This window comes from Silurus aristotelis (assembly GCF_946808225.1).
Source record: "Silurus aristotelis genome assembly, chromosome: 14".
Classification (NCBI taxonomy): Eukaryota; Metazoa; Chordata; class Actinopteri; order Siluriformes; family Siluridae; genus Silurus; species Silurus aristotelis.
Genome location: NC_139587.1, coordinates 11,542,403 through 11,558,601, shown reverse-complemented (window position 1 = coordinate 11,558,601; position 16,199 = coordinate 11,542,403). Strand labels below are relative to the sequence as shown.

General features: G+C 38.8%; 1 protein-coding gene across 6 annotated transcripts in view; it reads left to right on the top strand.

The window, feature by feature from the left end:
• Nucleotides 1-15,972, top strand: part of spdl1 (spindle apparatus coiled-coil protein 1) — a gene marked incomplete at its 5' end in the record, with an annotated part of 33,275 nt that extends 17,303 nt beyond the window's left edge. For 5 of the 6 annotated variants that reach the window (XM_083560353.1, XM_083560351.1, XM_083560354.1 and 2 more), the window contains 3 exons: nucleotides 11,730-11,917; nucleotides 12,524-12,746; nucleotides 15,507-15,972. In XM_083560353.1, the coding sequence (XP_083416479.1) occupies nucleotides 11,730-11,917; nucleotides 12,524-12,746; nucleotides 15,507-15,663 (568 nt within the window). In that variant the 3' untranslated portion in view covers nucleotides 15,664-15,972. Of the gene's footprint in view, nucleotides 1-279; nucleotides 5,196-11,729; nucleotides 11,918-12,523; nucleotides 12,747-15,506 lie in introns of those variants that run through there. The other variant, XM_083560355.1, reaches the window with a different exon arrangement.
• Nucleotides 15,973-16,199: the final 227 nt, after the last annotated feature.

Here is a 16,199-nt window from a genome sequence, read left to right as displayed (position 1 = left end):
GAATTACATTGCTCATAAATACTTTAAATTCAAATTAAATTAATTCAATTCTTAAGTGCCTGAATTTTAAGTAAATGTCTTTTCTTATGCTTTAATGGACTGTTAACATGTTGATAAAACTTGCATGAAGAGGTGAGCATGAGTCAGTCAATTCATACTTAGAAAGGATGCCATTCAGACAGTAGTTGAACATGGCAATAAAACTCTAAACCACTGCTGTAAACATTGCATTCTCCATACTATACTTGTTGTTCTTCTTCCATCGACTTCTCCCATTAGGGGTCGCCACAGCGGATCTTCCGTCTCCATACCCCCCTGTTCTCTACATCTCCCTCTCAAACCAACTACCTGCATGTCTTCCCTCCCCACATCCATAAACCTCCTCCTTGGCCTTCCTCTTTTCCTCGTTCCTGGCTGCACCATCCTCAGCATTCTCCTACCGATATACCCCATGTCTTTGCTCTGCACATGTCCAAACCATCTCAATCGCGCCTCCCTCACCTTGTCTCCAAAACGTCCTACATGCGGTGTTTCTCTAATAAAGTAATTTCTAATCCTGTCCATCCTCGTCGCACCCAACGGAAACCTCAACATCTTCACCTCTGCTACCTCCAGCTCCACCTTAGTAGGTAGCAGCAGTCTTCACTTCTCTTTTGGTCAATGCCACTGTCTCTAATCCATACAGCATCGCAGGTCTCAACACAGTCCTATAAACTTTCCCTTTCACTTTATCACAAATCACTCTTGCCACTCTTCTCCACCCACTCCACCCTGCCTGCACTCTTTTCTTCACTTCTCTAACACACTCTCCATTACTTTGCACTGTTGATCCTAAGTACCTGAACTCCTACACCTTCACCACCTCTTCTCCCTGCAACTGCACCACTTCACTGTCCTCTCTCTCGTTCACACACATGTACTCTGTCTTACTCCTACTGACTTTCATTCCCCTTCTCTCCAGCACGTACCTCCAGCTCTCTAGGCTTTTCTGAACCTGCTCCCTACTCTCACCACAAATCACAATATCATCCGCAAACATCATAGTCCACGGAGTCTCCTGTCTGACTTTGTTCATCAATCTGTCCATCACCACTGCAAACAGAAACGGACTCAGAGCCGATCCTTGATGCAGTCCAACCTCCATCTTGAACCAGTCTGTCGTTCCTACTGCACACTTCACTGCTGTCACACTGTCATTGTACATGCCCTGCACCACCCTCACATTTAGGATTCGTCAGGCAACACCCTTACTTCTCTGGCACACCTGACTTCCACATACAATACCACAACTCCTCTCTCGGCACCCTGTCGTAAGCTTTCTCTAAATCCACAAACACACAATGCAACTCCTTCTGACCTTCTCTATACTTCTCCATCAACATTCTCAAAGCAAATAATGCCTCTATGGTGCTCTTCCTTGGCATGAAACCATACTGTTGCTCACAGTTGGTCACCTCTTCTCTCAGCCTGGCTTCCACTACTCTTTCCTAAAACGTCATGGTGTGACTGATCAAGTTTATTCCCCTGTACTTACTGCAGGTCTGCACATCTCCCTTATTCTTAAAAATCGTTACCAACACACTCCTTCTCCATTCCTCATGCATTGTCTCACCTTCCAAAATCTTGTTAAGCAATCTTGTTAAAAACTCCACCTAAACATCTCCACGCTTCTACCGGTATGTCATCTAGTCCAACCGACTTTCCACTCTACATCCTCTTAATCGCTGCTCTCACTTCCACCTTACTAATCCTATCCACTTCCTGCTTCCCCATTTTCACATAAACCAACCTTCTCTCTCTCTTATTTTCCTCGTTCATCATCTGCTCCAGAATTTTTCCTTCTCCTTCATCTCACAACCCACTTGTGGAGCATAAGCACGGGTGACATTTATCATCACCCCTTTAACTTCCAGCTTTACATTTATAACCCTAAATTAAACTCTCTTCGCCTCCACTATACTCTTACTGTAATCTTCTTTCAGGATCACCCCTACACCATTTCTCTTTCCATCCACACCATGAAAGAGCAGTTTAAAACCACCTCCAATGTTCCTGGCCCTACTCCCTTTCCACTTGGAACACACAAAATATCTACCTTTCTCCTCTCCATCATATCAGCTAACACTCTCCTTTTACCAGTCATAGTACATAGTACACTTCTCCTTTTCCTGCATCTTCCTCCTCTCTTTCTCCTCCTTTGGCCAACAGTAGCACAAGAGTCAAAAAGAACCCAGGACAAACTCTACTGTCATTTTTTACTGTTCATTCCAATGAATTGTAAGAGGATCTAGCCTTTAAATGTAAATTAAGTGTAGTAAATGAGTAAAGGTCCAAATGGCTGGGCAATACTACTATCCAGCTGGAGGTAAGCCTGTAGTAATCACCGGTATTCAAACCTTTGCTGGCTCCAGCAGGTCAGTTAAGGATATTGTTCAAATGATTTGGTTTCAGACAAATGCATTAGCTACTGTCATTACAAAGTCGTCATATATGTTTAAGGTGTAGCACCTCTAAATGCTGTGGGGAGAAGCATTACATGCTAAATTCAGCAGTTAACTCTACTCCTTACTGTGGTATCGTTGCTGTTATTTGTGGTAGAAATAACCCATACAATTCCACCTTGAGAGCCTGGAAGTTCAAACATACACATAAAAATATAATGACTAAGCAATTATTCCATTACCTCAGTGGTTTCTATTGACATGCAATCTTAGACCTTTCTTCTTACCTTAGCTTGTCACCTGTCACTTTAAAACATGTCTAATTGGATAAAATGTTTGCTAGATCAAGATTCAATTATAGTTTAATTTTCCAACATAAGATTACTGGTTATGGTTAACATTTACATCTCTGATAGGCCTAAATGCTAAAATTCTTCCCAAATCCAGCCTTATGTGACAATTTGAACTACTTTGGTGTGAATGTTTTACAGTGCATTAACAACTACGTACTTCATCACTATCATGAATAAACAAGAGTAGCAACTTAAGCTACATTATCCATAATGCACTTGAGAACAATTGCAGGAACTAATTTTAACAGTAGAAGCTTGTTCATCACTTCGAAATCTTTAGCAGGACTAAAATGCAAAAAGTTGTTAACCAAGGCATCATTAGCAAACAAATTAGCAAAAGTTCAATCTTAGCGGACAGTTAACCATTTAACTACAGACTCAATAGCTTTATTTCATACAGCTGTGAGCTCACATAGTTTTTTTTAGGTGCACAGTTACCTGATCTGGGTTATTAGAATGCATATTTTTTGTGCTGAAGGAAATAGGGTGGTGGACCTCCCTTTCCTAAAGACCAGCATTTATGGACTACATTGGCAATTTTGTGACAGAAGGAAAAAGAACATACTTTGCTTATCATCCAACTTTGATTGCTTGCATTCTTCTGTCTCCTTAAAATAATTTTTTAACACCTAGTGCCGATATAGGAATGTCCTTCAACTATAATTACTATTGTAAAACTGTATCATCTTCTTAATAATGTCATTGCATTCATATGAATGTCACATGCTTTGCTATTATTATTAAGTAGGAGGGTCATAGGGTGATGTATAAGAGTGGAGGAATGTACACACAGGTGGACTATGTTCTATGTAGGAGATGCAACCTAAAGGAGATTGGAGACTGTAATGTGTTGGCAGGGGACAGTGTAGCTAGACAGCATCAGATGGTGGTCTTTAGAATGGCTTTGGAGTTGAAGAGGAGAGGAGTGTGAGGACTGAAAAAAGAATAATATGGTGGAAACTGAAGGAGGAAGACTGTACTGTGAGATTAAGGGAAGAGGTCAGACAGGGGCTCGGTGGTGGTGAAGAGGTCCTGGATGATTGGGCAACTACTGCAGAAAGGAAGCCAAAGAGACGTGATGGTGGAATGAGGAAGTGCAGGAGAGCATAAGGAGAAAGAGGCTAGGAAAACCGAATTGGGATCAGCAGAGAGATGAGAAAAGTAGGCAGGAGTACAAGGAGATGCAGCAGCAGGTGCAGAGGATGTGGCTAAAGCCAAGGAAAAGTCATATGAAGAGCTGTATGAGAAGTTGGACACTAAGGAAGGAGAAAAGGATTTGTACTGTTTTGCCAGGCAAAGGGACCACACTGGAAAACATGTACTGCAAGTTAGAGAAATAAAGGATGGAGATGGAAATGTGTTGACTAGTGAGGAGAGTGTGTTGAGAAGGTGGAGGAAGTATTTTGAGCAGCTGGTGAATGAGGAAAAGCAGAGAGAGAGAAGGTTGGACTATGTTGAAATGGTGAAGCAGGTAGTGGATAGGATAAGTAATTGGAGCAGATTAAGAGGATAAGGAGTGGAAAGTCGGTTGGACCAGATGATCTACCTGTATAAGCATGGGTGTCCAGAGAGGAGTTGTGGTAGTCAGGTGTGTCAGAAGTATGTGAGGGTGGTGCAGGAAATGTATGAGGACAGTGTGACAGCAGTGAAGTGTAGGAACAACAGACTGGTTTAAGGTGAAGGTGGGATTGCATCAAGGATCAGCTGTAAGCCCTTTCCTGTTTGCAGTGGGGATGAACAGGTTGATGGACGAGGTCAGACAGTAGTCTTCATGGACTATGATGTTTGTGATTTGTGGTGAGAGTAGAGAGCAGGTGGAGGTATGTGCTGGAGAGAAGGGGAATAAAAGTCAGTAGGATTAAGACAGAATACATGTGCGTGAATATGAGAGAAGACAGTGAAGTGGTTCAGTTGCAGGGAGAAGAGGTGCTGAAGGTGGATGAGTTTGGGTATCTGGGGTCAACAGTGCAAAGTAATGGAGAGTGTGTTAGAGAAGTGAGAGTGCAGACGGGGTGGAGTGGGTGAAGAAGAGTGGCAGGAGTGATTTGTGATAGCAGGTCTCACCACAGTCCTATAAACTTTCCCTTTCACTCTTGCAGATATCCTTCTATTGGAAGCAGTCTAAAGAATAAGAAGATTTTGCATTCAAAGCCATATACGTGCACTATGAATAATAATAATAATTTCATGACACTGCATTATTTTATTTGTAAAACATCACAAACATTACATATTATAATAAACAGTCTACAAGTTAAGTCTTTTTGAATCTGAAAACGTTAATGAAATATAAATAGTAATTTTATCCAATTATGAAAAAGAACGGGGAAGGCTTAAATGGTTTATTTCCAAACAAGTAAACACATTCTTGTTGACCATATTGAAAATAAATAACAGAAAAGCTTTTTTTCTAATAGCATGCATCTGTAAAAAAAAACAGTGATTTACTGTTTACTTGTTTCTGTTCTGTACTGATGATTTATGGGTTATTACGGTGAAATATTGCAGTTTTTACATAGCAATAATGCAAGTATTATGTTTCCTTGTATTTACATAAATGGTATGTAAATTTTAATCAGTAATTTCATGTTTTAGAATTAACAGTTTCTTACCTTCGATATGGTACATTCTTTCACTATTAAAACTACGAAAATATTTTACAGTGTAGGTGCAATGTGATTAATGAGCACACCTTTCACACAACAGGTGTAGAGTGTGGTAGAATAAAACAGCCCTTCTTTTACTTTATTGTTTGAGTACTGTGATTTTAAAGCTTAACATAAGTAGCACGTTAGAGAGTTATTGTGGCATCCTGGACATTTGAACAGTTGTCACTCTGGAAATGAATTATGTCATGGCAATCAGTGTGGGTGATAACTCAGGTCAGTTTGCAAATAGAGACTGTGCAGTATGGGAGGAGGCAGCAGGACAAAATAAGACAGATTGCAGAAGTACAAGCATTTAAACAGAGACCACAACTGAAGAAAATGTGTGCAAAAGTCTATTTGACTGGTAAGACAAATTCCAGCAGTGAAATCTATGTACAATGGATGTGGGAAAGGTGGACACTGGATTTATTGGCTTTACAAGAGCAATCTTAAAGCATAGTTTCAGAGCAAAATGTTTTTTTCTAATATAAAATTCTCAAAGAAGGATGTAAGTCATATACGCCTCCACTGACAGGCTCTAAGACAAAAAGTTGGCTTATGTACTTCTGTGCAAGAAAGCTTTAATGATTTTTAGCTTGTCGGTAGTTATTTATGACAAATTTTATTTTCTCTCCTTACCTACAATTTAAGTGGACAGCCTGTTATAAGCAGTTTAGCAGTTTGCAGCACATTTTAAAATATAGATTAAATGGTAACAGCAAAATGTTAAAAAAAAAAAAAAAAAAAAAACATGTTAAAAAAATTTAGTTTCCATCGATTTGTTTTAATAAAAATCGGGTTTCTCTTTAATGTCCGCCGACGCTCCCCTCTGGGCTCCCATAGTTTCGAACGAACTCAGCCCTCCCCCCGCACGTTTTCCATAGAGATACACAAACAACATGGCAGCGAGCAAGCAAAGGTAGCAGTACCATCAATTTACTGCAGCACCTCCAACAGAGGCATGCTGTCGAGTGGGAGAGATGTAGGGCCCTACGAAATGAACAAGACAGTGGCAGCACAAGACTGCGGTTAAGCAGCCGCATCTTGAAAATACACGGTTAAGCAGCCGCACTTTGTTTAGTGTTGCGTGTCTAATCGTACACTTACGGTGTGGGTGGTGGGAGTGGTCAAAATACATGTAAAGACGCTTCAGAACGGCGTTTCCATTAAGAAACAGAAAAATCAGAGCGTTTGAATCACCATATTCAAACACTCATAAAACTTTTTTTTGAGGTTTGCTCAAGCTTTCAAATAATTTTTATTTAGAATCTCCCTGTCTATTATATTCATTCATTCATTCATTCATTTTCTCCCGCTTATCCGTAACTCGGGTCGCGGGGGCAGCAGCCTAAGCAGGCCCCCGCCTTCGACTGCTGCCCAATCCTCACAGCACCGTCCCTTACGGTCCCTCCTGAAGGTGGTGAGCCCACGGGATGTCTATTATATTCTTATTTCAAATTTTAACTCATTTTACTGTGGAGTTTTGGAGAAAAGTAATCACTCCAAGCATCACTTGTTCCAAACACTCATAAAACATTTTTCTTTATAGGTTTGCTTATTTTATGTTGTTACATTCTATTTTCACAATTTACAATGGCAGGGCCTGTCATGTTGTATTTTTGGCTTGTTGTTTCTGATTGCACTTTAACCCAAAGTGGGTTATAATCCCAGAAGGGTAAATAAACTTTATTTAATAAAGTTAAAACTTTTTTTGAACATTTTCTTTGTCATATGCAGATTGATTTTAAGCAGGGGGGAAAAAATAGATTTAAATCGCAAATCTGATTTTTTGTGAAAAAATCTGGGATTTTTTTTTTTTTTTTTTAGGCCATATCGGCCAGCCCTATATGTACATATAGAATTAATTGCTTCAGCAGTGCTCAAGTCAAGTCACGTTTATTTCTATAGCGCTTTTCACAACTGACATTGTCTCAAAGCAGCTTTACAGAAATCAACAGTTAAGGTGAATAATGTGTATTTCTCCCTGATGAGCAAGCCGTGGCGACTGAGGCAAGGAAAAACTCCCTTAGATGTTATGAGGAAGAAACCTTGAGAGGAACCAGACTCAAAAGGGAAACACAGCCTCCTTGGCCAACATCAAGAGTTTGATCATAAATCTTTTAATAATACAGAACACTGGAGAGAGAGAACTAACATGAGTACTGGAGTATAAGATTATAAGTAATGTTCTTTCTACAGTCTTATACAGTCTATATGGTTAGTAGCTCCTAGTTTTATGAGCTCAACATTTGTGATCATCACAGATCCAGCATCAGCTTCTCCATGCCTGAGCCTTTAAACACTCCAGGAGGTCCAATGTCAAAACCACACATGTAGCGGGATCCAATTGCCACTAGGACGTCTCTAGATGGTTCGGGATGTTTGCGAGTTCGGCATCTACTTCTTCAAAGGTCCATAATCTTCATGAGGTGGGACGTGACTTGAGCTGGCCAACCTCAGGATGCCTCGGGATGGGGAGAGAAAGAGAAGCAGTGGAGAGGAATTAGCGTAGCTGCTGTTCATGATATTAACAGCACAAGTTGATAATGTGCATGTGATCAGATGTTCTGGAGCACAGGGTTATGATGTGAGACGTATGTTATGTGTAGGCTTTCCTAAAAAGACATGTTTTTAATCTGCACTTAAACTGGAAGAGTGTGTCTGAGCCCCGAAAACTGTAAGGAAGACTATTCCAAAGTTTAGGAGCTAAATGTGAGAATGACCTACTGCCTTTAGTGGACATTGCTATTCTAGGAACTACTAGAAGCCCAGAGTTTTAAGATCTCAGGTAGCGTGGCGGATTGTAACGTGTTAAAAGACTGGAAAAATACATGGGAGCCAAACCATTTAGTGCTTTATAAGTAAGAAGTAGTGAGTTTGAAGTCTATTCGAAACTTAACAGTTCGCCAGTGCAGGGATGATAAGATTGGGGTTATATGGTCATATTTTCTTGACCTTGTAAGAACTCTTGCTGCCGCATTCTGAACTAACTGAAGCTTGTTTATTAATGATGCAGGACATCCACATAGTAATGCATTACAATAGTCTATTCTGGAGGTCATGAACGCATGGACAAGCTTCTCTGCATCGGATATAGATAACATTTTTCTTAACTTAGAAATATTTCTAAGGTGAAAGAAGGCTGTTATTGTAACTTGATTGATATGATTTTTAAAAGACAAGTTGCTGTCTAAAATAACTCCCAGGTCTTTTACCATTGAACAAGTGGTTACATCCGTCTAAATTTAGGTTGAGATGCTGGAGCTTCTGTATACTGGTTTTTGGGCCGATGAGCAAAATCTCCCTCATCAGAATTTAGTAGTAGAAAGTATGGGTCATCCAATCTCATTTCTTTAACACACTCAGTTATGCGAGCTAATTGAGCTGTATCGCCTGGTTTGATGAGATATATAGCTGGGTATCATCAGCATAACAATGGAAGCTAATTCCATGCCTTCTAATATTATTTCCTAACGGAAGCATGTATATTGTGAAGAGCAGGGGTCCTAGAACTGAACCTTGTGGCACGCCATAATTTATTAGCATTAGCCTGGATAACTCTCCATTTAAGTCTACGAAATGGTAACGATCGGACAAGTAGGATTTAAACCAGCTTATTGCCTGTCCCTGAATGCCGATGTAATTCTGTAAGCGATCTAGGAGGAGATCATGGTCTATAGTGTCGAATGCAGCACTAAGATCTAGTAAAACCAACAGCGAGATGAAGCCTTGGTCTGAAGCTAAAAACAGGTCATTAGTGATTTTAACTAGGGCACTTTCTGTGCTATGATGGGTCCTAAAACCTGACTGAAACTCTTCAAAGATATTGTTCTCTTGCAAGTGGGAACATAACTGGGCAGTGACAATCTTTTCTAAAATCTTAGACATAAATGGGAGATTTGAAATTGGTCTGTAATTCGATAGTGTGTTTGGATCCAGATTAGGTTTTTTAATGAGAGGCTTAATAACTGCTAACTTGAGGGATTTAGGGACGTGACCTAACGATAGTGAGGAGTTAATAATATTGAGAAGAGGCTCACCAGCTGTATATAGCACTTCCTTCAATAGATGAGTTGGAATGGGATCTAACTGACATGTTGTTGATTTAGCTTTGGTAATAACATTATACAGCTCTTCCTGTCCTATACATGTAAAACAGTGTAGATGTGGAGTTGTATGCAAGATAATGTCAGGAGATGCTGTCAGAGGTTGGATCGCCACAATTGTTTTTCTAATGTTATCTATTTTTTCAGTGAAGAAATTCATAAAGTCCTCACTACTCAACTGTGATGGAACACATTTTTCAGATACCTGATTTGTAGTTAGTTTAGCTACTGTACTGAAAAGGAACCTGGGATTGTTTTTGTTGTTTTCTATGAGTTTGCTCAGGTGTTCAGCTCTAGCAGCTTTTAGCGCCTGTCTGTAGCTAAGCATACTGTCTTTATACGCAATTCTAAATACCTCCAATTTAGTTTTCCTCCATTTTCTCTCCAGATTACGTGCTGTTCTCTTGAGGGCATGCGTATGACTATTATACCAAGGTGCAGGTGCTTGTTTTCTAACCTTTTTTAACCGGATGGGGGCAACGGTGTCTAATGTGCTAATGAGGATAAGGTCTATGTTGTTAACCATTTCATCAAGATTATTAGCAGTTATGGGTTTAGTGAGAAATTGAGATAAATAAGGCAGGTTATTTATGAATCTGTCCTTAGTGGTCAGAACAATAGTCCTACCAGGTCGATAACATGGTTAAACACAGCTAATCTGCTCTACCGGTAGTGTGTACAGTATGAGATAATGGTCTGTGATGTCATCACTCTGAGGTAAAATATCTATATCAGTGACGTCTGCTCCGTGGGATATTATTAAGTCTAGTGTGTGGTAAAACGATGAGCTGGTCCGGTGACGTTTTGTTTAACCCCAAAAGAGTTTAATAAGTCAACAAATGATAATCCTAGAGCATCGTTTACATCATCTACATGAATATTAAAATCTCCTACAAGCAGCACTTTATTAAAATTGATCAAGAGGTCTGAAAGAAAACAAGCAAACTCTTGAAGAAAATCAGCGTAGGGCCCTGGGGGTCTATACACGGTGACCAGAGCGAGTTTTTCTATGTATGTCTGAAAGTATTTTAAGAACAAGCACTTCAAATTATTTAAAACTGAATCCTAATCTCTGACTGACATTGAGAGGCACTATAAATGGTTGCTACACCACCCCCACGACCAGTCTGACGGGGCTCATGCTTATAAACATATCCTGACGGTGTAGATTCAACAACAGGTGAGAACAAGTAGAAGGATTCAGACTGTCTAAATGAATTAAAGGAACTTAACACAATTGAGAATGCATTTTACCTACTGAAGAGGAGACTGATCTTATATTATTGCTTACCAGAAAATATATATATATTTTTGCAATGAGTGGTCTGTAGTTACTTTCAGGGTTTGGAGATACAGTTTAAGCTGGAAAAGATTGAATACATAGAGAAAGCTATGATATGTATTATTATTATTATTATTATTAATAATAATAATAATAATAATAATCACAGCTTTCTCTATTTATTCAAACTTTCCAAGCTTAAACTTATAAAATAAATAAATAATAATAAAAATAAACAATTCTCAAATTCTGCTTTTAAGTTTTCATCTGTCTGTCTGTCTAACTTTCACAGAAGCAAATCAAGGTTATGTATGCAAAATCAGCTGTAATCAGGTTTATTGGCCAATTGTGTTGACACATACAAGGAATTTGGTTCCAGCTGTTAGTGACTCTCAAAGTACAGACATATATAGAAAACAATTATCAAAAAAAACTACCAATGTCATGCAGGCAAACAGACAGAAAAACAGACATACACTACATGGTCAAATATTTGTGGACACCTGACCATTACACCCATATATGGGTCTTCCCTAAACTTTTGCCACAAAGTTAGTATCAAACAATTGTATATAATGTTTTTATATGCTGTAGTGTTACCATTTTCCTTTACTGATATTCCCCCTCCCTCCCCAATTGGACCTATTTCCCTGTGCACAAAAAAAACTATGTGAAGATACCCAACAAGTTGGCAAAGTTGAAGTGCAATAGCTCAATTGTCCTGCACAGAGCCCTGATCTCAACCTCTCATTAGATAAATTAAATGAATTAAAAACAGCTTGTACCTGTTAGAGGGACTGTTTTTAAAGCACGTTTTATTTTGTGTAATTTTGTTTTAATTTGTGTGTGTGTGTGTGTGTGTGTGTTTGTGTGTGTGTGTGTGTTTGTGTGTGTGTTAGGAAATTTGCAGAGAAAATAAAGGAGGAATTATCCATGGCAAGAATGAAAGCCCTTTCTGAGAGTCACAGGGTGCTTGAGTTGGAAAGGAAACTCTTTGCAGCAGAGAATTCTTTAAAGCAAGGACGCATTGATATTATCAAGCTCCAAGTGAAAATTGAAGAACTCCAGATGAAATATGAGCCTAATGGTAAAATAATACTCACACAATATTCAGTGCCTTTCAAAAGTATTCAGACTTAGACTAGTTTCCTAATATTACTGTGGTATGCAATTACAGATCGTACACTAAAGACAATTATTATAACCTGACATTGGATTTATGCTGGAAACAAAATGAAATATTTAATATGTAAATGTGAAACTGGTATATAGTCTTTCATTATAAACATTTTGAGAGAAGTCCATGACATCCCTTTCTCAAACCACAAGCTTTAATATGCTTTACCCCACCTTTTCAATGCTTGCCAGTGTACACTGTCATCTTAGATTGGTGTGTCTCAAAGCTCCCAGCAAATAGTTTTACTGATATTGCTTCAGAAGACAATTTGGAACTTAATAGCAAGTGCTTCAACTTATTAATTTGTGAGCCTTGTTTTGTAATTTTGCATGGTTTACTGCTCTGTAGCTGCTTGTTATTAAGCTTTGCTAGCTTTGCTGAGTTGCTATTGTTCTTCGGACAAACATTTCACAAACAGAAGTATGATAATACTATAAAAAATAATAATTTTAAGGGGTGTATGTATTTATGAACTTTGCAAGTTGACTAGTGAATAACCATAGATTCTTTCTCCAGAGCTGAACAAGTCAAAAGTTCAAAAATGCAAGCGGGAGAAATTTCCGCAAAACTTATCTGATGAGTCTGGCCATAACACCATGGAAACTCCTAGCCTGAAGATTGAGAACAAGAAAAACGCTGTAGATGGAAAAGACCCAGGATGTAGTTCTGTCTTCCCTTGTGACACCAAATGTGATCGTATCTGTGAGAATGCGCCTTTCTCTATTCCTGTTTCCCCAAGGTAAATACTTACAAATGACATTTTTGCTAAGAGTTTTTAAAAGCAAGATTATTTAAGTAGGTTTATGGCATTTCTGAGCTCACCGATGCTTCCTTCTAGTACAGAATATCAAGTCAAGAAATCAAGTATTCCTTTCCAGCAGAATTGTCATTGAGCGTTAATTCCTAACAAAATCTTAGAGCTGGTTTAACTTTAATGAAGTGTCATGGTATGAAATTGAGTTTTGATATATATTTGAATCTGTTATTCCTCTTATCAAACAATATACTCTATTTAATTCAAATACATACTTGACAGACTTGTGTGTGGCCAGTATAAGACAGTGAATAATTTGCTTACTCATGTATACTGAACAAAACTGCGACACTTTTGTTGCCCCCATTTTTCATGAACTGTATTGAGGGGGTGACCACCATTTGCCTCACGTATTTTGCCCTGTACGGAAAACACCAGGATTCACCCGTGAAGAGAACAGAAGAGGAACAGTGACAGAAGCCATCGAATGTTCGCATTTGTTTTATAAAACTGTTGCGTTTATAATTTTGTTCAGTATATGTATCAATTGTGTTAGTATGAACCCCTCCATGTGTTTAAGATATAGTTTTACACAGTTATTTTTTAAGTAACTTTCAAAAGTTTTTAGTGTTATTACTGACTACTCTATATAGTAAAGGGGGTAGGGCTGGGAAACGGGAAATTTTAGAACTAAGAGTTAGCGACCCTGGGACATCAGCAATTTAATTCAGTTCAATTCATTTTTATTTGTATAGCGCTTTTAACAATGAACATTGTCTCAAAGCAGCTTTACACAGATAATGTGGTGATAATGTGGTGATTTAAATGTAATGTATGTATGATAAAGTGATGATGATCAGAAGCAAACTGTATTCCTGAGTCAGTGTAGCAGACTGTTGACATTAACTACAGTCCAATCCATCCTCAAAGCACCCGTTCTACTCCAAAATAACATGGAACCACCAAAGGTGTTGATGAGAGACCGTCCCAAGCTGCACAGAAGTGTGAAGATCAACGGAGGGGAGAGGGGCAGGAACAGTGGTCACTGGAGCCTCAGGAGCATGTTTAACTCGACCGAGAGAGAGAGAGAGAGAGAGAGAGAGAGAGAAGAGAAGGATATGGATTATTAAGTGTCCCTATTGGTGTATGAAAGTTAATGTCACTGTGCAGTTTGGACTCCGGCAAGACTCGCTATGGCAGGATAACTAAAAGGGAGAACCAGAAGGTAACACAGACATGAGGGATCTCTGGAAAAAGAGACGACCCACCACACCACCATCAACAAACCCGTGTGAATGTGAGGGGACGACAGCATACAAATATACCAGTTCACCAAACACTCTATATCCATGCTCCCTCCAGATCTGAGCCTTTACCTAAGAAAAATCTACTGATAAAAGGCTTGACTAAATAAATAAGTTTTCAACCTCGACTTGAACACTGAGACTGTGTCTGAGTCCCGAACACTGGTTGGAAAGCTGTTCCATAACTGTGGGGCTTTATAAGAGAAAGATCTGCCCCCTGCTGTAATCTTCATTATTGGAGGAACCAACAGATAGCCAGCACCTTTTGATCTAAGTAGGCGTGGAGGATCATACTGGTACAGAAGTTCACTTAGATACTGCGCTGCGAGACCGTTAAGTGCTTTATACGTCAGTAGTAGTATTTTATAATCAATGCGAGATTTAATTGGGAGCCAGTGTAGACTTATTTAAACAGGGGTGATGTGGTCATATTTCCTAGATCTAGTGAGGACTCTTGCTGCTGCATTCTGAACTAACTGAAGCTTATTTATGCACTTACTCGCACACCCAGACAGTAAAGCGTTACAGTAGTCTAATCTAGAAGTAACAAAAGCATGAACTAGTTTTTCTGCATCCTGTAACGACATCATATTTCTAATTTTAGCAATATTTCTAAGGTGAAAAAAGCGATCCTGGTGATATTATTCACGTGAGACTCAAAGGAAAGACTCGGGTCAATAATCACACCAAGGTCTTTGACAGCCGTACACGCTGAAACAGAAACACCATCCAGAGATGCTACGTAATCATACCTCATAGAGTGTGGAGAACTCACCATTTACATCAACAAACTGATAGCGATCAGTCAAATAAGACCTGAGCCAAGAGAGAGCTGTTCCCTTTATTCCAACAACGTTCTCAAGTCTAGCAAGTAGTATAGTGTGATCAATGGTGTCAAAACCTGCACTAAGGTCGAGCAAAACAAGTAAGGAGACAAAACCCTGATCAGAACCCAATAAAAGGTCATTTACCACCTTAACTAGCGCTGTCTCTGTGCTATGATGAGGCCGAAATCCTGACTGATACATTTCAAAAATTGGTCTGTAGTTGGACAACTGACATGGGTCAAAGGTCAGGTTTCTCAATTGTTTGAAACCAGCCTTTCATATGGAAAGGTGCTGTACAGAGGGAGCTTTGGCATCATTACCATTTAGGACATCATGGAGGGGTTCTAAATGAGGTTGCACTGGTTCAAATGCTGACACCTGGAACTCCTAGTTCTTTTTTTTCCTGTGCCACCCTGTACTTTTTGACTGCTCTATTTAATCTGAAAAGATGTTTAGTTCAATGTATCAAATCCACAGGGGCTGAAATTCTCACTACTATTACACTTGCTATTCAGCTTCATATAAAGAGAAAATGTAAAAACACGATGATCAACAACATTCTGTTTATCTTTGTTGTAAATGATTGTTTGTTTGTTTTGTTTTTTTGCTTGTAGGCCTTTAGTGAATGACTGCATTAGCACAGCCACCCAAAAAATGCTAAAATGGGATGAGGAAGGAGAAAACTGGAGCTCTGAAAAGTGCAAGAATTTCCAAACACCTGTTCATGTTGACTCAGAGAACACAATGGAAAGACAGTGTGCTCAACAGTAGTCATCTTGTCTCTACTATATAGAGTTGTTACTTGTCTAACTCTTATTTGATAAAAGTTAATAGACAATAGCTTTGTGTGTTCTATATTATTTGTCTACATCTGTTAGTAATCTTTTCTAAACAGCAGATCACCCACAAATGGCATGATGTCCACATGTATATTGTGTGTTTAGAGAGCTTGGAAGCCAGCAATATTATCTACATGTGAATGTCACGTGTGAAATATATATTTTTTTTAATATATATATATATATATATCACATTAAATAAAACTTCTTATATTTAAAATATAAATTTTTTTTTGCTTTAGACAATCTTCCTGCAAAGTAGACAATAATGCCTAATATTGCAGGCTATTGCAGGGAATTGTGGAGAAAAATGTTCGAATTAACCTTATCTAGAGTGTGTTTTAATCCAACTAATATCCATCCAACCGATAGACCTAATAATTAGTATAGAACCTATTAGATACAATAGAAGCAGCTTGATTAAAACCTATTTTAGCCTATGTGTTTTAATCAGTCTCATGTAGTTTA